Genomic DNA, 21,745 nt, shown 5'->3' on the forward strand with positions numbered 1-21,745 from the left:
CTACTGCCAAGGGCCCTTTAAATAGCCCCCAGAGCCCTGCTGCCAGAGCCCTGGGGTAGCAGCGGCAGCTGGGGGCTCCAGCAGCGGTTTAAAGGGCCTGGGGTGGTAGCAGCGGCTGGCTCTGACTCCTCCCATCCCCGCCCCTTCCACCCAAGGCCCTGCCCCTTCCGGGGGCCACAGCCGGCCCCAACCCAGTCCCTATTTTTACTTTCACACCTGTATATTCCATTATATCAATTCTTATTTTCTTATGTAAATAAGTGTCTTAAAGTTTTTGTTACGATGAGAAAAACTAATCTTTTCAACTCTCTCATAACTGAAAAATAACAATGCATCTTGCTCAAACTTTCCAAAAATAAAATCTTTGGCAGAGACCAAAGCAGGAAAAATTTCATCCCCCAATGTGACTGTTTTGAAAAGTTATGAGCATAGGAAATTAGAGGTAAAAATGGAAACACTTACTCAGTCTTAACTATAACATTTGCTACCGGTGACATCTATAATTATCTAATCTAATTAATTACAGTATTTTGCCATTAGCACCTCTCATCCAAGGTTCACAAATGCTTAACAACATGGGATAAAGCTTCCACTTTTTCAAGAGCAAAAAAGTGAGAAACAGAGTCCAACATTTCCAGAAGTGTCCACTGTGACAATATGGGAAATCTGTCCATGTACAGCTTTTGAATTCTGCTTGCTATTGGGGACTCTCTCTGTGTATCTGTGTCAGACTGCAATCTCCATTTTGAACATGGGGATTGTTTGTCTTTTCTGATGTCTTTTGCCTCCACCCTGAGCTAAAACCCACAGGAGGTGACAGCTGGGCCATGAGGTTCAACTTAGTCAATACCAAGGACGTGTGCCAAGGATGCCAAAGAAAGAGATGGTGGTTGAAGCCTACCCAGAATCACGGCAGCTTAAAAGCACATAGGCCCAGTGGGAAGGACCCAAACACTGCAGTTTGCTCAGTGTCCAACAGGGGGAGCTTTATCAGGGCTGCAACACCCACTAATTTTCAATGGCCAGCATGAGAGGTCTGATTTTCAGAGATGCTAAGTATACACTGCTCCTAGTCACCTCAACTGAACCACCCCTAGTTAATGGGCACTTTTGAAAATATGTCTAAGAGACTTGTTCTCAGTCACAAGTCAGTAACTGATTCTGTTATAAAACCTACGTATTCTGATTCATAGTCTTGTGCTCCAATCCTGCTCTTATATATACACACTATGTCTGATGAGTAGTGCATAACTCTGCTTATTTATACATAACAGCACTAATATATTAGTATCTATTCTAGTTTCTCTCTGTAGATTTTCTCTTACCTTGACATTGGTATCCCTGTTTTCCTATTACACCCCTGTAGATAAGAACATACATAAAGTATTTTAGAAAATGTAAAAAATACATAGATAAAAAAAGTCACACTCTGCTGTTTTCTTCTTCTATTGGCCAGGTTCATGATTCACTAGAACATTTTCCTGTAACCCACAGCCTGTATGCTTCATCATTGGACTAGTTTTCACATCATCCTCTTAATATGGGAGAAAGGTACATCACATGACTGGGGGGAGGGGGTGAATGCACCATCTGGATCATGTACTTGGTGCATTCCTACTTACTCATGGACAGTTCTCAGTCTACTAAACAGATGGAATCCTAATAAACTGAAACTTACTTTTGCTGATATTTCTCTTTTGTTTCTGAACTGTTGCTTGATTAGAATTTCTCTTTCCATGCCCAAAATTGACAGTGTATACAAAATGTATATGTTGTCCGTCTTTTATAATGCTGCATTTATTCTGCAACTATTTTTGGCATAACTAGACTTATTTAAACCTAAACCCATGATATGCACAGTGTGAAAACAAGAAAACTTCAGGATGTGGAAGGCCCTTTGTGCACCTTTTGCAATTTCTCCCCAAACCATGTCAAATCTTCTCTAGCCTAGTGCCCAGTCCTGCTGTCCTTTCTTACATGAGTCCAAACGACTTGAAAGTATGTGACTTCACTGTGATAGGCTTCAGGATCTGGCCTCTACTTATAAACTCTTTAGAATAGGAATTTTGAACCAGATTCTTTTTTTTTTTAATGGAGATATATACCTATCTCATAGAACTGGAAGGGACCCTAAAGGGTCATCACGTCCAGTGCCCTGCCTTCACTAGCAGGACCAAGTACTGATTTTGCCCCAGATCCCTAAGTGGTCCTCCTCAAGGACTGAACTCACAACCCTGGGTTTAGCAGGCCAATGCTGAAACTACTGAGCTATCCCTCCCCCCTAATGCTTCTTGCTACCCTAAAGTAAATCTGGCATAGCGCTACTGGAGTCACTCTGGATTTACACTGGAGTAGCTGAAAGCCAAATCTGTCCCCATGCCTTTTCTTTGTAAAGTAACACACATCTGTGCATACCTGTAATTCATAAAATAAATCATTTTTGAAGTGGAGCTCTTAACTTAGTGTTATATTATGATCTTTGTTAATTCAGACATGCATTTTAGGCTGAAAAGGACATTTTCAAATGTGGGAACCTAAAGTAACCTAAATAAAAATGGCCTGATTGTCACATGTGCTGTGCACCGGCATCAACTTCACTGGGATTCGTGGGTGCTCAGTGCTTCTAAAAATAGGGCCACTTTTGCCTAAATATGAATTTAGGAGCTTAACTTCAGGCATCCTAGCCAAAATTTATATTCTTAATATTAGGCTCATAAGTCTACTTTCAGGCACCTACATAGAAGTGGCCTGATTTTCATTGAAGTCACTGAGAGCTGCATTGCGCCGCATCTTTGAAAATCAAACCTCTTTGATCTAGATGTCTAAATATGTATTTAGGAGCCTAACTTTGGGCACTCATTTTAAAACAAAATTGGACCCAGGTTTGAAAATTTTGGCCTTCTTCAGTCCAATGGAGTTGGAAAAATCCTTGCTGATCTACTAAAGGATACTAACAATATGCTCAGATAAAGTTTGTGAAAGTGACTAGGTTTTTCTCTCAAAGGTTGTTTGTTATATTCACTGCTGGAAGGAAGTAGCTCAGAAATGAAGAAGCAGAGTAAAGATATTTGATGGTCTGATAGGATATCTTGGGTGAAATTCTGGTTACACTGAAATCAATGACTTAAATGGAGGTAGGATTTTCCTCTTGGAGGAAGTGACAATCCCCTTTTCTAGAATCCTCATTCTGGATGGTTTCTGCATGCCAGCTGACATTTTAATTCCTGAAACACCCTGGGCTCACATCCAAAATATCTGTATTTTCTAGGGGTTTTCTTCATCAAAACTCAAGCTTTTGAAAGCTTCAGGGAAAAAAATTGGCCATGAGTACTTCCTCCTCATACAGAAGGCATTCAGGATGGCCACCAAAAGAGGGAGGGGTTAGGAAGGCACATGGCCAAATTCAGTTTCACAATGATTCCACTAACTTTACTGAAGTTACTCTGAATTTCTGCCCATGTAACTAAGATCAGAATCTAGCTCACACTGCATTAAATGGTGATTATTAACTGAAAAATGTATTTGTTTAACTTTTTAAACAAGTCATACCACAGCTCTATGCTCTCTTTGCTCTTGTGAAGTCTAGCTCTGCAGTGACACTTACAGTTGTGAAATATGAGTTTTTAGGCTAGCCGGTACAGTTGTGAGTTACAGGAATCAGATCCATTTTAGATATTAGGCCAGACAGGACTGAGCTCTGTAATTTAGAGAAAATCCCAAATTTTATCAGTCATAATGGAAGGTTTTGACATGTTTCCGTTATTGTATGCAAAAACTGATGATGAATGAACATTAAAGAGGAAAAGAATTAAACTGCTGTACCGCTCTGTGGCAATTTCCTGCAATATCTTTGGGCGATCTCACTGTGTTAAGTTTATGTGTCATTGCAAGCCCATGGGGGATGGTGACCACAGCCCTCCAGGACCTAAGAACAGTGCAGGGGGAGGGGGAAAGGGGAGTGAGCTATTAGGCAAATTCACTCAGCTTGTAACACTTCCGGGGAGGTACCACCACCTGGACAGGCTCACACATACTAGTACAAACTGGATTCTCCAGAGACCAACAGACAAAGAAAGGACTTTGGGATAAACAGCCTCAGTTTAAACTGACTCAGGGCCTTCTTTCTGATCCAGCAAACGGAGAGAACCTTCAGTCCAAGGGAAGGGTTGGAAGGACTGACACCTGCCAAGCCTGAGGCTGGAGTTGGGGTGACCTCTGGTAAGTTTTTTAGCATGTGTGTAGATTTTTATTGTTTTTAATACATTTTCTCTGTAATGCTTTCACCTTAAGAATAGATGTGTTTGCTTAGACAGAGCTGTGGTGTAACTTAGAACTGTGGGCAATTGCACCATTTATATTTTTCACAGAGTATGTGAAGTGCAAATGCTGGCCTAGTTCAGCAGTCTGTCTTGCTCAGAATAACACAGTATAGGCAGGAAACTGTGCAGCCTGGAAAAACCCTGGTCAGGAGGAAGAGAGACGAGGGTCTCCATCTGAGAGAGAGGTGACAGCTAAGGACCTGGGAGCTTAGAGTGGGTGCCCTTTCTGGACCATGGAGGGGGTCATACAGGTGGAGTTCCCCTGACCTGTGGACACGCTCTACTCCTTTTGGACTGCTGCAAGACACAATGGAACCTCAACAGTTCAATCCAAAACAGCATGACATTTGCAACAACAACAACAAAAAAGCCCACGGTTGGTTATACCATATAAAGTCTCGGCAGTGCGAACAATATGTTGGTTGCCTAAGGTAGGTGGCCATAAACTTGTGTCCATTGACTTGATGAACTCTGCGTCGCACAGCACCCTGCCGCTTTCTGGGACGCATCCGCTCTCTGAATACACGTTCTTCATTGTCTTTGGGTGCTGAAAAGAAAAAGCACAGGGGGGAAAATGATAAGCATAAAATCATCCCAGACACACATTCTGAGAACCAGACATGCAAGGGAAAAAATCAAAATCAAAGTCTTAAAAAAGCCCCGTGTATCTAGCTGTGCAATGAAACTCGCTTCCACAAAACTTGGTACAGGCTCTACCATAGGCAAAGCAGAGTTATGTTTATTTTTCTCATTTAGGGCCTAATTTTAATGGGATATGCCTCTTACTGACGTCAGTGGGAGCTGAGGTTCTAAGCACCTCTTATAGTCTAACCCTTTCACTGTAAACTCCATTGGGCTGGGATGAAATCTTCTGAATTTTGTATAGCTCCAAGCACACTGTAACTACTTAAACAATAAACATTGCAATTCTCCAAAGTCCTCAGAGATCTCAACTCCCACTGCCTTCAGTAAGAACAGAGAGCGCTGCTGAATACCACAAACTTTGGGAGAGCTTAAATGCAGAACAAAATTGTCTCAGCTGGTCTTTTTCTCTGAAAAAGGTAAGACAAAAACTCCATATCCAAACACCTGGAAAACTTTGTGGAAGTTCCGATTAGGACCTAAACTTTGTGGTTCTAGCTCTCCTCTAACAATAATATTATTCTTATTAGTTGTCTATATATTTGAGGAAAGGGAGGTAGTCTCATTAACTGGTGTTTGTACAATTGCAAGCAAGTGGAAGCTTTCGCGGATGGGGAAGATGAAAGTTTAAATTATTGCTACAGACTCAAAATGCTTAGAAAGACCCTCCAGGACCGCAGGGGGTGTTTTTCAGAGTTGGATTGGAGGTTTATGCACAATTCCCAGGAACAAATAAATAATCCTTTGTGACAAAGTTCCTCCTCTATCTTGATAGGTCCTGCGCTTATCGGCGGATTTTCTTGCCTCAGATATTCACCATGTAGGTTGGGGAACAGCCCGGAGACCTTCCCCTCTGGAAGAACCCACAGTCCAGGTCAATTGGGAGGTTTGGGGGAAACCCGGGCCCGCCCTCTACTCCAGGTTCCAGCCCAGGGCCCTGTGGACTGTAGCTGTCTATAGTGCCTCCTGTAACAGCTGCATGACAGCTACAACTCCCTGAGCTACTTCCCCATGGCCTCCTTCAAACACCTTCCTTGTTCTTACCACAGGACCTTCCTCCTGGTGTCTGATAACACTTGTGCTCCTCAGTCCTCCAGCAGCACACCCTCTCCCTCTCCGCTCCTTGCGCCTCTTGCTCCCAGCTCCTCACACTCGCACCACAAACTGAAGTGAGCTCCTTTTTAAAGCCCAGGTGCCCTGATTAGCCTGCCTTAAGTGATTCTAGCAGCTTCTTCTTAATTGGCTCCAGGTGTCCTAATTAGCCTGCCTGCCTTAACTGGTTCTAGCAGGTTCCTGATTACTCTAGTGCAGCCCCTGCTCTGGTCACTCAGGGAACAGAAAACTACGCATCCAGTGACCAGTATATTTGCCCTCTACCAGACTCCTGTACCCCACTGGTCTGGGTCTGTCACATATCCCTCCCCCTGCTCAACACCAAGGGGTTGGGCAGCTTGGGACGCCAGGGAGTGCACACATGACAGGCCATCGGCGTTGCCATGACAGCTCCCTGCTCTGTGTTGCACACGGAACTGGAAAGGTTGGAGGGATAAGAACCATCTGGTCACCCTTGTGGTGTTCACCTTGTTCCGCTGCATCCATTGAAGAGGGGCATGGTCGGTCACGAGGACAAATCTGCGCCCGAGCAGGTAGCGCAATGTTTCCATGGCCCATTTTACTGCAAGGCATTCTCTCTCCACTGCATATTTTTGTTCCCTTGGAAGGAGTTTCCGACTGAGGTATAGAATTGGGTGTTCCTCCTCCCCGACCGTCTGCGACAGAACGGCCCCCAATCCTACTTCCAATGCATCTGTCTGCAGGATAAACTCCTTGGTGAAATCAGGGGCTATCAGTACAGGGTTACTGCAGAGGGCAGTCCATAGGTCTGTGAATGCTTCCTCTGCTACGTCAGACCATCTCACCAGATCAGGTCCACGGACTTTCACTAAGTCTGTCAGGGGGCTTGCCCTTGTGGCAAAGTGGGGGATAAATTGTCGGTAATACCCCACCACACCTAGGAACGCCCGGACTTGTTTCTTGGGACTTGGTCGTGGCCAATTTTGGATGGCCTCTAACTTGTTCACTTGGGGTTTTACCTAGGGTTACCATATTTTGTGCCTCCAAATGGAGGACACTCCAGGGGGCCCCGGCCCCGCCCCCAGCCCCGCCCACGCCCCCCGCCCCAACTCCGCCCCCTCCCCTGCTTCCCGCGAACATTTGATTCGCGGGAAGCCTGAAGCAGGTAAGAGGGGTGTGGGGGGAGGAGGCGCGGCCCAGGCTGGACCCCCGGCGGCTCCAGCCTGGGTCGGCTCGGGCCCTGGGGTGCCGGCTCCGGCCCCCGGCCGACCACCCCCGGCCCGCCCAGCACTGCCAGCCCCCGGGCCCCGGCTGAGCACCCCTGGCCCCCCGGCCCCCGGCGGCCCAGCGCACCCCCCAGCCGCCCGGATTTTCCCGGACATGTTCGGCTTTTTGGGATTTCCCCCCGGACGGGGATTTGAGTCCCAAAAAGCCGGACATGTCCGGGAAAATCCGGACGTATGGTAACCCTAGTTTTACCAGACCTTTTCCCACAATGTAGCCAAGATATTTGGCCTCTGTAAACCCTACAGCGCACTTGGCAGGGTTTGCTGTAAGGCCAGCTCACCTGAAGGTATCGAGGACTGCCTCCACCTTCTTCAGGGGGGTTTCCCAGTCTGGGGTATTAATGACCACATCGTCCAAGTAGGTAGCAGCATAACTGTTATGCGGGCGTAACAGCTTGTCCATGAAGCGCTGGAAGGTAGCTGGGGCCCCATGTAGTCCAAAAGGGAGGACAGTATATTGAAAAAGACCCTCTGGTGTAGAGAACGCAGTCTTTTCCTTTACGTCTTCTGCAAGGGGAATCTACCAGTACCCCTTTGTCAAGTCTAGGGTAGTCAAGTATCGGGCATTACCCAGATGGTCCACTAGCTCATCTATGCGAGGTATAGGGTACGCGTCGAACTGGGATACTTCGTTTAGTCGCCGGAAGTCGTTGCAAAATCTTGTGGTGCCATCAGGTTTGGGCACCAGCACGATTGGGCTGGACCACTGACTGTGGGATTCTTCGATGATCCCCAACTCCAGCATTTTTTTTATTTCTGCTTTTATTTCCTCCCTTTTTGCCGCTGGCACCCGATAGGGCCTCATTGTTACTCTGGCCCCAGGGTTCGTGACGATGTGGTGATATGTCTCGGTCGTTCGACCCAGTTTTGTCGAGAACACATCTTGGTTCCGGAAGATCATCTCAGACACCTCATTCTCCTAGTCTGGTGTTAAATCGGGAGACACTCTCACCTATTTGGAAGGCTTGTTTTCCTGGGTTAGGTCTTTTTGGACCGTTGTGCATGCCTCTTGTGCATGCCAGGGTTTCAGAAGGTTAATGTGAAAAATCTGTTCTTGTTTTCTGCGTCCTGGCTGCCGCACCTTGTAGGTTACTTCCCCCACAGGTTCAACCACCTCATAGGGCCCCTGCCATTGGGCCAGAAGCTTGCTTTCTGCCATGGGTACCAACACCATAACCCGATCCCCTGGTTGGAACTGTCGCACTTTTGCCTGGCGATTGTAATGGGTTCGCTGGGCCTCCTGTGCCTTCTCCAAATGTTCCCGTACAATAGGGGTAACCCGGGCTATCCGGTCTCGCATCTGCATTACATGCTTTATTATATTTCTCCCCTCATTGGGTTCCTCTTCCCAGATCTCTTTGGTGATATCTAGTATGCCACGGGGGTGACGCCCGTATAATAACTCAAAGGGGGAAAACCCAGTTGAGGCCTGTGGTACCTCCCGGATAGTGAACATAAGGTAGGGTAGTAGGGTGTCCCAATTCTTCCCATCCCGACTTACCACCTTCCTTATCATAGCCTTGAGGGTTCAGTTAAACCTTTCTACCAACCCATCAGTCTGCAGATGGTAGACTGAAGTTCTCAGGGTATGTATATGGAGCAGCGTACAGAGGTCCTTCATTAGCTTCGACATAAATGGGGTTCCTTGGTCGGTTAATATCTCCTTCGGTAGCCCCATTTGGGCAAAGATCCCCACCAGCTCTTTGGCTATAGTTTTAGAGGCCGTGTTCCGCAGGGGGACGGCTTCTGGGTAGCGAGTAGCATAGTCCAAAACAACAAGTATATATTTGTGGCCCCGAGCCGTCTTCTCCAGGGGTCCCACTAGGTCCATGACTATTCGCTCGAAGGGGACCTCTATGATGGGAAGGGGTACTAAAGGTGCCCTCAAGTGGGGATGGGGACTGTGCAGCTGACACTCCGGGCAGGAGGCACAATACCTCCACACTTCTTCATGTACTCCGGGCCAGAAGAACCGTTGTAGGACTCGTGCCAGGGTCTTCTCTATCCCCAAATGCTCCCCAAAAAGATGACTATGAGCAAGACTTAATACAGCGTTCTGGTGTTTTTGAGGTACTAGGATCTGCTGTACCTTCTGCCCCTGTACTGGTGCAATCTGGTATAAGAGATCCTTCTTCATTATGAAGTAGGGTCCTGGTCCCTGGGTTTTTCCTTCCACGGGGACCCCATCTATTTCAGTCACCTCCTTCCTAATGTTGTCATACCTTGGGTCTTCTGCCTGGTCCTGTCCAAAATTTCCTCTCCCGGGGCTAATCTGCCCAAGATCTAGGGGCCCAGTCTCTGTTGCCTCTACTGGTTCAGAAGCATTAGGGTGGGGGTCAGACTCAGCTGCTTCTCCCACCTGCGTGGCCTCCTTTTCAGCTGCGCGGGTCCGCCTACCTACAAGAGCGACCCTCTGGCTTTGGGTCAGTATTCGGGTTCCCAAGGCCTTAGCTGCCCTTCTTTCCCTTTTTGTCTTTCTACCCTGTCTGGGAGTGGAGAACAAATCTGGGGATATTTCAGAGAAGATTGGGGGTTGACAGTCTGCTGGGATGCCTCATCAATTTTAGGGTCCCCATCTTTCTCCAATCCCCCTACTGGGAGTAAGTTTCCAAACCCTGGGAAGTCCCTCCCTTTGAGCACCGGATATGGGAGTTTAGGGACTACACTTACTGCTACCTCAGTAGCGTTCCCTTGGATCTCAATTTTTACTGGGATGGTGGGGTAGTAACTAACTGTCCCATGGACATGTTATCCCCGTACGTTTAGCCTGTAGCAGCTGACTACGCTTCACGAGCTTCCCTGAGATAAGCGTGATAGCACTCCCCGAATCAACCAGTGCCGTGGTCCCTACCCCATTTAGTTTCACTGGTCTGGTATACATATGTGGGGTTAGTGAGACCCCCACAAGGTGGATTAGGGAGCATGGATCTGCCCAGTTCCCCAGGTTACACTGCATAGACTCCTCAGCACTGGGACACTGTGCAGCTATGTGTCCCCACTCCCTGCAGGCATAACATCTGTATGGTGCCCTAGGCATTCCCCGGTCTCTTGGTTTGGGCAGTCTAACATCACGATCCTCTTCTCCCTCAGTGCTCCGACTCTTTGTGACCTCTGATGGGCCTTCAGCCTCTCTCTTTTTCCACCTGGGCCCTCCTGATAGCCCAGTCACCCGAACTTTAGGACTTGGTGCTGCTAGTTTAACCCGGGGTGCCTCTTCCTTAACTGGTCGGGTCAGCTCCCTCGCTGTCCTTCGCCTCTCTATCAGGGCAACAACCTCGTCATAGGTGGCTGGTTCGTTCTGGCTTACCCAGGCACGAAGGTCTGGCGGTAATCCCCTCATGTATCGGTCGATGACCAGAACCTCTAGTATCTCTTCCGGACTCCGGGACTCTGTTTGCAACCACTTTCGTGCGAGATGGATGAGGTTATACAATTGGGACCGCGGGGTTTTGTCTTCCTGGTACCTCCAACCATGAAACCACTGGGCCCGCACTGCGGTCGTTACCCCAGATCTGGCCAGGATCTCTGCTTTCAGCTGGAGGTAGTCTGCTGGAGCCTCTTCAGGCAGATCATGGTAGGCCTTCTGGGCCTCCCCACACAGGAATGAGGCAAGGATGCCAGACCACTGATCTCGAGGCCAGACCTCCTGTAGGGCTGTCCTCTCAAAGGCCAGAAGGTATGCCTCTACATCATCCTCCCGTGTCATTTTCTGCAGCCAATGGCTGGCCCGTATGAGCCGTGTCCCATCATGGCCGCGGTTCAGCTCTGTAAGGGTCTTTATCTGGTTTACCAGTTCCCGCAACATAGCTTGGTCTTGAGCAGCCTGGTCCATCAGCAGGTGATTAGTCTCTTGCTGCAGCCGCACTGCCTCCTTTTGGGCGGCTGCCTGGACACGGGCAGCCTCCTGCTGGGCCACTATGGCTTGTATCAGTGCCAGCACTACGTCATCCATTGTGATGAAAAAAATAAATAAACCCTCTCTTTTTTTTTTTTAAATCACCCTCCTTCTTCTGCCGCGCTGTGTACACCAAGATCCCACCCCTGACACCAGTGTGACAAAGTTCCTCCTCTATCTTGGTGGGTCCTGCGCTTATTGGTGGATTTTCTTGCCTCAGAGATTCACCATGTGGGTTGGGGAACAGCCCGGAGACCTTCCCCTCTGGAAGAACCCACAGTCCAGGTCAATTGGGAGGTTTGGGGGAAACCCGGGCCCGCCCTCTACTCCAGGTTCCAGCCCAGGGCCCTGTGGACTGTAGCTGTCTATAGTGCCTCCTGTAACAGCTGCATGACAGCTACAACTCCCTGAGCTACTTCCCCATGGCCTCCTTCAAACACCTTCCTTATTCTCACCACAGGACCTTCCTCCTTGTGTCTGATAACGCTTGTGCTCCTGAGTCCTCCAGCAGCACACCCTCTCACTCTCAGCTCCTTGCGCCTCTTGCTCCCAGCTCCTCACACTCACCCCACAAACTGAAGTGAGCTCCTTTTTAAAACCCAGGTGCCCTGATTAGCCTGCCTTAATTGATTCTAGCAGCATCTTTTTAATTGGCTCCAGGTGTCCTAATTAGCCTGCCTGCCTTAACTGGTTCTAGCAGGTTCCTGATTACTCTAGTGCAGCCCCTGCTCTGGTCCCTCAGGGAACAGAAAACTACTCATCCAGTGACCAGTATATTTGCCCTCTACCAGACTCCTGTACCCCACTGGTCTGGGTCTGTCACACCTTCTATACACTGTTTTGAAAACATAGCCCTGTGTCTCCTCCAGATGTTTCCGTATCTGTCAGGCAATTGTTCTGGATGAATTTGCAGCAAAGAATACCTGTGTTGTGATGTCCCATTATTTATTGTAAAGATTAGGATACAGCAGGTGAGTTAAATAAATCATATCGCATTAATTTGAATGGATATGTGCGCATTTATATCTTTCCTCACAACAATCAAGCCCAGCATTCAGAAGTGCACCTGCTGCACCACACTTTAGGCAGAGTTTTGCTGTGGAATTCGCAGGGTTTCTGACCATTATTTGATCCACCCCCATCATTCCTGTTGAAGGTAGAAAACTGGCAGATCAGCAAAGAGAAACTTCAAGTAACAGTAGAAAAACTATTTCTGTTCCCAGCAGATAAATATCCATGTCCCCCTAACCACTCCTTCAATCCATGTTAATTAGCACCCTTACTGACACACTCAGCAGAGAGCCCAAGGACTAGCAATCTCTTTCTGTCTATACTCATTGGCTCTACATAAGGTACTTTTAAAGCACTCCTCACCTTGGTATCTGCAAGACAATACCTTTGTTTCCACACACAACATAAATCACTTTTACTTCTTCTTTCAATGGTGATGAATTCTCAAGAGGGCCTTCTCTACTAAACTTAGATCTAAAAAAAGCCTTTAGCTAAATTTAACCAATGGCACTTCCACATTCTACAAAACTGGTTACCACTAAGTTCTTTCAGATGCCCAGATAGACACAAGAGGGTATATCCAAAAAGGGATTTAGGTGCTTTACTGCCACGTTAGAGGTCTAAGATCCTCAACCCCTGCTCAGCTGCTGTCTAATCCTGAAGGTGCCTAAATTCCCTAGGCACCTAAACTTCCACCAGTGGGCATGCACAAAACCAACTAAAGTCCTGATACCACCCAGCCACTCGACATCCTAGCTCATGCCTAAGCCCCTGCTGGATTCCCAAACTAGGCATTCCCCTGCCTATTTTGCCTGTGGGGCCCGATCCAGTAGATATTCTCTGAGCACTCCTAACCCGCACAAAAGACAGCCAAGGGTGAGCATGCCCAGAATTTTTGTGGCTGGCAGGTGCATCCTGATTACCCAATAGCCCAAAGATTAAGGCACCCAACCAGGATGTCCAAGAGCCAGGTTTGAATCCCCACACTGCCTGGTTTGGAACCCAGGAGGACTCCCACCTACAGGGAAAGTGCCCTAATCGGTAGGTCATTGTGTATACTGGGGAGGGGCTCTCTCAATCTCTCCTGCTGAAACTTTGCATAAATAAATTAAATACTCATTGGGTCAGAGCGAGATAGACTCTACAGACCACTGGTTAGGGCACCCCCGAGGACATGTAAGAGTCAGGTTCAAATCCCTGGTCCAATGAATATGTATTTACACAAAGTGAAACAGTGTCAACAGGAGAAATTGGATATTATGGGATGGGGGTCTCTCAGTCACCTGATGGTCAAGGTATTCACCTAGGATATGGAAGGCCCAACTTCAAGTCTCTGCACCCAACCAGGCAGAGCAAAGATTTGAAAACAAGTCTGCCATCCCTCAAGTGAATACCCTGAGCCATTGGCTATAATTAGGAGTGTGGGTCTACTTTTTTTATGATAAAGGGATGACCTGACTTAGGCCCCTAAGTCCAGGAGAGGGTTCACTGCTGTTAGTCCCAAGCAAAGAGAGGTGCTTCCCTCCCCAGCCCAGAGTTAAGCGCCTAAATAGCTTTAAGCAGACCATAATCCCCCTCTTTTGCATTTCATTCCTCACAAGCTTAGGCAGCTCCCCCCTTAGTTTGCTGGCTTCTGTGAATCTCATTCTTAGGTGCCTAACTCTCCCCATCCATTGCATAGGGAGCCAGAGCACAGAGGTGACAAGTAACTGGTGATAGTGGAGGTGCGGGGGCTGCCCCATGTGTTGACTCTATGGGTGGGGCAGGCGCATTCCCACCCATTTGCCCTAGCCTCCCCCTTACTCTCTAGCACCCAGCGGGGCCCCGCACTCTCTCCCCCACCTCTTCTCTCCCTGATGTCTCCGTTCCCCGCTGGCCCCACAGCGGCTCACATGCCGCATCCCAAACCCCGCTGCATCAAACAGAGAAATTATGACCGACTTTAGGAGAGCACTGACGTCGCAAAAGCCTACCACGTGCCTCTGGGTGACCTTTCCACGCATGTGCTGCCGGCCCCTGCCAGCAGGTGCTTCCCCTCTCCCTGCGAGACAAGGCAGGCAGAGGCTGGAGCAGCTGGTGGGGGGCTCCGCATAGCAAGTGACAGCATTTGCCACTAAGAACAAGGAGAGAGCCCAGCTCTCGGAGGTTGCCAGACTTGGGATAAGCTGACGAGCAAGGCTCGACGTTGAGGCCCGAGCCACCTGGAGTTGTCACTCACCTCCCCGCCAAACGTTCCTCCGTGTCTCACAGTTTGAAAACCTCTGAATAGAAGCTGTTATTAAACGGAAGGCAGAAATCTGGGGGGGCACATGACCCGCCTGCCCCACCTACGCATCGCCTCTGCCTGAGCACCTAACTTGGGGCTTAGGATTCCACCGGAAAACAGGGCACCTAAAAGTTAATTTTCACAACACTGAGCACTGCAACACTTAAGTCCCTTTGTGGATCTAGCCCAAACTGAGCACTGATGACCCAGACTTGATTGTTAGTTGCCATGAGCAGTCAGCATTAGAGGAATGTGTATGAATCAGACTACAGAGTCATAGTCTAGTGTCAAACAATATTTCAAATGAAAAGTACTTGATACTTGACTTTCCTTCAGTTTCAGCACTATGTCTTTTAATATTATGCTGAAGATGGACACGTACTTTGGTCCATCATATATTTCTGTCCACTTTTTTAAAAAATATGGGTTCTGCTCCAGGCTATGTTATGAAAACAATTGTACAAAATGAATGAAAAAAAATCAGAGAACAAATGCGGTCCATTCCAGTGCTTCACCACCCTCCTAGTGAAATCGTTTTTCCTAATATCCAACCTAAACCTTCCACACTGCAACTTGAGACCACTGCTCCTTGTTCTGTCATCTGCTACCACTGAGAACAGCCCAGCTCCATCCTTTTTGGATTCTGCACTGCCCTCTGATTCTTCAGCATGCTATGCCTGCAGTACCAAACACTGACTTCTATCCAGTGAAACTGTTTGAAACTGTTTTCACACATTACTAGCCCTTTATCAATCAGTTTGTTTGGAAAAAAAAAAAAAAGAAGAGGTTTAGAAACTTGAAAATAAGTAAGAGAGAGAGTGTATCTGTGTATGTGGGTGGGGTGAGGGGGCGCATTATTAGTTTCCATAAAGGTACTTTTTAAAGGAGACAGACTATCCATCCATATATCTGGATCAGCACATTACAGGATTTGCTAATAGATACGTCCATAGCACAGCAATTTTAATTGTCTTTTAAACACCAAAGAAACCTACTCTTCATACTAACATCCTGCAAACATTTCATGTTCAGAAATGAGAGTTCATTTTAACAAGACACAAGCATCTGTTGGCTGGCCTATATGACATTTTAGTGGTCTCTTTCTGTTCCCAAAAGACAAGCATCCACGTTTCCCCAAACAATCCGGTCAATCTGGGCTAATTAGCATCCTTCATGCAGAGGAAAAGGGGTTGGATCAATCATTCCAAAATCCCAGGATTCGGGCAATTTTTGCTGCAGTCCCTCTGTGCTACTCAGTGCCTTGGAGAAATAGCCGAAAACCAAATTTTTGGATATGAAATGTTGCACTATGTAATGCAGTCATACTTTTCAGGAGTCATGCTGCCATTGGTCCCTTAGTCACACCTGCACACTATCCTGCTCTGAGGACTTGGAGAAGGCACCAAGCCTGAACAGTAGAAAGGTAATTTTGCAACAGTAATAATCTTCCAATGGTTCACAAAAAAAAATCTACTTGCAAGTAAGAAACCAGATGTTCTGAATGTATATAGTTCATCATTCATGATGCAGCATTTGATCTATAGTACAGTCTTAACTCCTCTGCTTCTTGGTGTCTTCAATTTAAGATCTTCTTGTGGTTAAGGCTACAATCACTTTATAAGGTATAATGTCAACTAGAGTTTTTACATTTTAGTCACTAACAAATACCAGAATAATATTTTTAAGTCAAAAATTGTTTAAAACTGTAGTCTAATAAGTTGTGCTTTCAGGCCTCTTACATAAAGAGTCTTCTTTATTAGAATCACATGTTTCACTTATGATAGCCACAGGATGGTCAGAAATAGTAAAAAATAATGAAAATAACAAAACTGTTTCTCTTGTAAAAGAAAGCACATACTTTAGCAATGCTAACATTAGATTGTGGGGATTTGTTTGGGTTTTTCTGGTAATATTCACTTCTGTCATGCAATGGGTGAGGTACTAGCCTTTTGTCACCACAGATCAAGATTACAGTTCTGATCAAGTCACAAGTGAAAACTGAATTCAGTAGTCAGTCGGTCACATCCTAGTCACAAGTGAACAGTTGTCCACCCTGGCACACACCATGTCATCTCACTGGACAAATAGCTACTTCTCAAAAGAACTCTATTAAAAATAATAGTACCACCAAAACTATAGTATTCTACTGTACTCACCCACAACACTGCTGTGTCACTATTGTAATATGATGGTTTGGACAACTGCCACAGATTAATGTAGTAGCTTTATTAGCTGGTTCAGGACTGGACAAGCAGGTTTGTGGACAGAGCTTTGTTTGGAAGGAACCTGTGGCACCTGTTGGCTCATGCCCAGCTTTGTGTGCCCCTCATTCCCATGAACAATAAATTCCCCTCTTCAGTTTAAATAAAACAAGACACATGCTCTAGCCATACACCAGTGAACATCTTCACTAATGCTGTCCATTTGGCTATCCCAGATGTTTACTTAGAAAAAACAAAAACCATAAAGCCCCCCTACTTTTATCTGCTGGTGGTTCAGAGATGACCAGAAAATGCTCGGAGAGTATCAGAAAGAGCCTTGTATGTATGGCACAACCAGACAATGCTCTCAAGATTTACTTTGGAAAGTATTAGCTTTACATGTGAAATGAAAACATAATGCAGCTGTAGTTTATTATAAGGGCAGATAACGATGTGGCTATTTCCACAATGATTTCATACATGCCACAAGAATATAAATATGAAAGTGTTTTATAGACACACCACCCCATGAGCAGTAATTTGGAAGTAGCAGTTGTGCTAGTCATACAGTTTAGTATATATAATATTTGCCCATTTCAATTCAATGAGTTTAAAAAAAAATCTTGGGAAATTACTAGATCCCTAAAATAATATTCTGGAGATAGTTTCCTCTGATAGTTTGAGAACCATTTTAAAATAAGATTTATAGAAACAAAATCCTAGAATGGTAGATGATAGGTCCAGAAGAAACCTCTGAGATACAGTATCTAGTCCAGCCCAATTCATTTATTTCCATACTTAGTAGAGGAGTTCAAGTTAAGATTAGATGAGTTTGCCAGAACTATTTTATTAAGCAAATGGTTACAGTGTCCAAAGTAAATAGTTCTTTCCCCTCCCTTATGTTATTTTACTTAGATATTCATACACAATAATCATTCCCTCATTAAAAGCAGTTTCTTTTAGGCAAAATAAATTCAGTTCTCTTAAGCTTTCCTAAGAAATTCTAAAGACCCATTACTTTTTTGGTTGTCCTCTTTGCCTTTTTTTTTTTTTTTTTTGGAGGGGGCATAATCCTTCATGGTATTATTTTCAAGAGAAGGCACCAGAAATGTGCATGATAATTTAACAATTCTTGGGGAGGAGATGTCTCTGCAGCATATGTTGCATACAGTGTTGTAGCTGTGTTAGTCCTCGGATATTAGAGAGAAACTTGTCTCTCTTATCAACAGAAATATTATCTCAACCACCTGTCCCTCTAATACAGCATATCACATTTAGACGGTGCGCCTCAGCAAACCAAAACCTTAAGCATGTGCTATGTCTTTGAAAGACTGGGACCGTAACGAGCTGTCTATGTTTAACACTGTCCAAAAATCCAGAAAATGTAGTGCACATTATGGAAAGGGAGTCTGTAAAAGAAGTTAAAACCAAAATGTTCACAAGTGTCCATTAAGTTGGGGTACCTCAACTTTTAGATGTCCAACTTGAGACACCCAGGGACTTGTTTTTCAAAGGTGTTGAGCACCTACTGAGATTCCAACTGAAGCCAATGAGAGCTCAGTATTCTCAAAAATCAGACCCTAGTTATCTGAAGCTGGGCGCCCAATAATTGAAGCACTCAAAATTAATGGACAATTTGAACATTTTGGCCTAAGTGACTTGCCCAAAGTCCAAGAAACCCTATGGCAGATCCATAAAGAGAAAGAATTCAGGTGTCCAGACTTCTAGTCCTGCACAGTAGGCACAAGAACTGACTTTCAATTTTAGCCTCCAGGCTTTCATTTAGTATTAACTTACATTAAAAAGCCTCAAACTATAACTTCACTATAACACTATATATAAGGTTTTTAATGAGTTTTTGTTTATTTTCCCAAGAAAGATCAGATGGCTTCATTCCAGATTTCCAGAGGGAAAAGAGTTCTAATGGTGATGTCCTGGTTTGAGTCCTTGCTAGCTGAGAGACCACATGTACCATCAATAAAGTTGTAACAGGCTCTCACTAGCAATACCTAGATTTGACTGACAAGTGCTGGAGACAAGGGGATATCACTGCCTGACCTTTTACTTCTGAATTTGCTCCCAACCATGGCTCTGAAAGACCTGGAATCCTACTGAACTTCAGGGAATGGTGCAAAGCAATGTATTTTTCCAGGTTTCTTCCAGATGAGAGTGATTGTTTGTTATGTGTGTGGGATGAGTCTAATTATATTCTTTGTATTATGTTAGATGTTCCTAGACACCAATTGTTATAGACACTTTTTGGGACTTAAAAAAAATAATTACTAGGTAGTCTTTAAAGAGGGCTGAGATACAGAATAGGAATCCTGCTTGTTAAATGACAAAAATTAACATACATTAGGTTTTATTTTATAATGAAATGATTCATTTTTAATGTAAACTGAAATGGGGCGGCATGCAGTGTAAGACCACTGACTGCAACAGATGGTACTCATCTTAGGTAGCAAAATGTGACATTGCCATCATCGATCTTCATTACTGCAAGTACTGAAGGCACTTTCTATATGGTAAATACAAAGGAGTAGGAGAGAATACTGAAGATACCAAGGTGTGTCAGGTAAAACTGGCAAGTTTTTCAGTACCACCACTCTGTATCCAAATGCTGAGTTCTCAAAGAGAGCCCACTGATTTCTTCTCTGCACACAGACTACATTGCTGGTGACTGGGTCCTGCAAAACATTCACACACTACAGTGTTAAAGCAAAAACTACTCTGATCCCCATTGTTACATTGGTCACACTTCATATTAAGGATCCATTTATAAAGAATGTATAAAAATGTTTTAAATATAATACAAACATGAGCAATATGTGATATAGATAGTTATACACACACATATCAGCTGATGCATATATGGATATAGGCTATGGCGGTAAACAAACTATTGATCTGCTGTACTCTAACAATTGAATAAGCATTTATTAAAATAACTATTAATCATTTATTAACCCTTTTTAGTCTACTGTATTTATAACTGGCATTTTTATATAAAGGGTGTTCATTGCATTTTATCATAGTGAGGCATTCTTCCAGCCTCAGAAAACAAGCAAACTGTTGCCATGGGATATTTAAATGCTGCAGATTTTGATCAATAAGCATTTATTAATCTAATAATAATTTGCACTAATGTAGCACCCTCAGTTTCAGAATACACTGGTCTACAATTTTTGAGAAGTCGTCTGCTTCAGAGATAAAATGTGCTATTTATTATGTATTTTGATGTGAATTCAAATATGACCATTAAAACAACTGATTGGCTACTGTTTCTAAGATATTTAAGGTTTTACATTTTATGTCTATGTATATTGTGTAGATAGTAGAGTTTTAATCATAAATTGTAAACCTAGGTCTTTTCATGTGTTTATGGTTGCTTTACATGATAATATTTCACCTGTCCTATTTATGTAACACTTTAAAAATCAGCAAAAGGGTTATATAAATAAATTTTTTTATGAAACAAAAGGCAAAAAACTATTATGTACATAGTTTAGTCCTATTCAGTGTCTACTCGGCGCTTCTTGGCTTGTCTCTTGTATTCATTAAATGGAGCATCTCTTGTCACTGTCCAGCAATAGTCTGCAAGCATTGATGGGCTCCATTTGCCCTGATAGCATTTCTCCATTGTTGCAATGTCCTGGTGAAATCGCTCACCATGCTCGTCACTCACTGCTCCGCAGTTCGGTGGAAAAAAAATCTAGATGAGAATGCAAAAAATGTATCTTTAGTGACATGTTGCAACCAAGGCTTTTGTATGCCTTGAGGAGGTTTTCCACCAACAACCTGTACTTGTCTGCCTTGTTGTTTCCGAGAAAATTTATTGCCACTAACTGGAAGGCTTTCCATGCCGTCTTTTCCTTGCCACGCAGTGCATGGTCAAATGCATCATCTCGAAGAAGTTCATGAATCAGAGGACCAACAAAGACACCTTCCTTTATCTTAGCTTCACTTAACCTTGGAAATTTTCCACAGAGGTACTTGAAAGCTGCTTGTGTTTTGTCAATGGCCTTGACAAAGTTCTTCATCAGACCCAGCTTGACGTGTAAGTGTGGTAACAAAATCTTCCTTGATTCAACAAGTGGTGGATGCTGAACACTTTTCCTCCCAGGCTCCAATGACTGTCGGAGTGGCCAATCTTTCTTGATGTAGTGGGAATCTCTTGCACGACTATCCCATTTGCAGAGAAAATAGCAGTACTTTGTGTATCCAGTCTGCAGACCAAGCAAGAGAGCAACAACCCTCAAATCGCCACAAAGCTGCCACTGATGTTGGTCATAGTTTATGCACCTCAAAAGTTGTTTCATGTTGTCATAGGTTTCCTTCATATGGACTGCATGACCAACTGGAATTGATGGCAAAACATTGCCATTATGCAGTAAAACAGCTTTAAGACTCGTCTTCGATGAATCAATGAACAGTCTCCACTCATCTGGATCGTGAACGATGTTGAGGGCTGTCATCACACCATCGATGTTGTTGCAGGCTACAAGATCACCTTCCATGAAGAAGAATGGGACAAGATCCTTTTGACGGTCACAGAACATGGAAACCCTAACATCACCTGCCAGGAAATTCCACTGCTGTAGTCTGGACCCAACAGCTCTGCCTTACTCTTGGGTAGTTCCAAATCCCTGATAAGGTCATTCAGTTCACCTTGTGTTATGAGGTGTAGTTCAGAGGAGGAGGATGGCAGAAAATGTGGCTCCTGTGACATTGATGTTTCAGGACCAGAAGTTTCATCCTCTTCCTCTTTTGACTCAAGTGAGAATGATTCTGGTGCATCAGGAACCGGCAGTCCTTCTCCGGGGGGTACTGGGCATATAGCTGATGGAATGTTTGGATAATGCACAGTCCACTTTTTCTTCTTTGACGCACCTTTCCCAACTGGAGGCACCATGCAGAAGTAACAATTGCTGGTATGATCTGTTGGCTCTCTCCAAATCATTGGCACTGCAAAAGGCATAGAGTTCCTTTTCCTGTTCAACCACTGGCGAAGATTTGTTGCACAAGTGTTGCAGAATATGTGTGGGGCCCAC

General features: G+C 45.0%; 1 protein-coding gene across 2 annotated transcripts in view; it reads right to left on the reverse strand.

Annotated features, from left to right (window-relative positions):
• The window catches only part of PRKCE (protein kinase C epsilon), a 478,428-nt gene that overhangs the window by 158,347 nt on the left and 298,336 nt on the right, over positions 1 to 21,745 (reverse strand). For both annotated transcript variants that reach the window (XM_034764425.1, XM_034764424.1), the window contains exons 3-4: positions 4,707 to 4,866; positions 1,326 to 1,360 (exon numbers count right to left, since the gene is read on the reverse strand). In XM_034764425.1, the coding sequence (XP_034620316.1) occupies positions 1,326 to 1,360; positions 4,707 to 4,866 (195 nt within the window). The remainder of the gene's footprint in view (positions 1 to 1,325; positions 1,361 to 4,706; positions 4,867 to 21,745) is intronic.

The sequence above is a fragment of the Trachemys scripta genome, chromosome 3 (assembly GCF_013100865.1).
Source record: "Trachemys scripta elegans isolate TJP31775 chromosome 3, CAS_Tse_1.0, whole genome shotgun sequence".
NCBI lineage: Eukaryota > Metazoa > Chordata > Testudines > Emydidae > Trachemys > Trachemys scripta.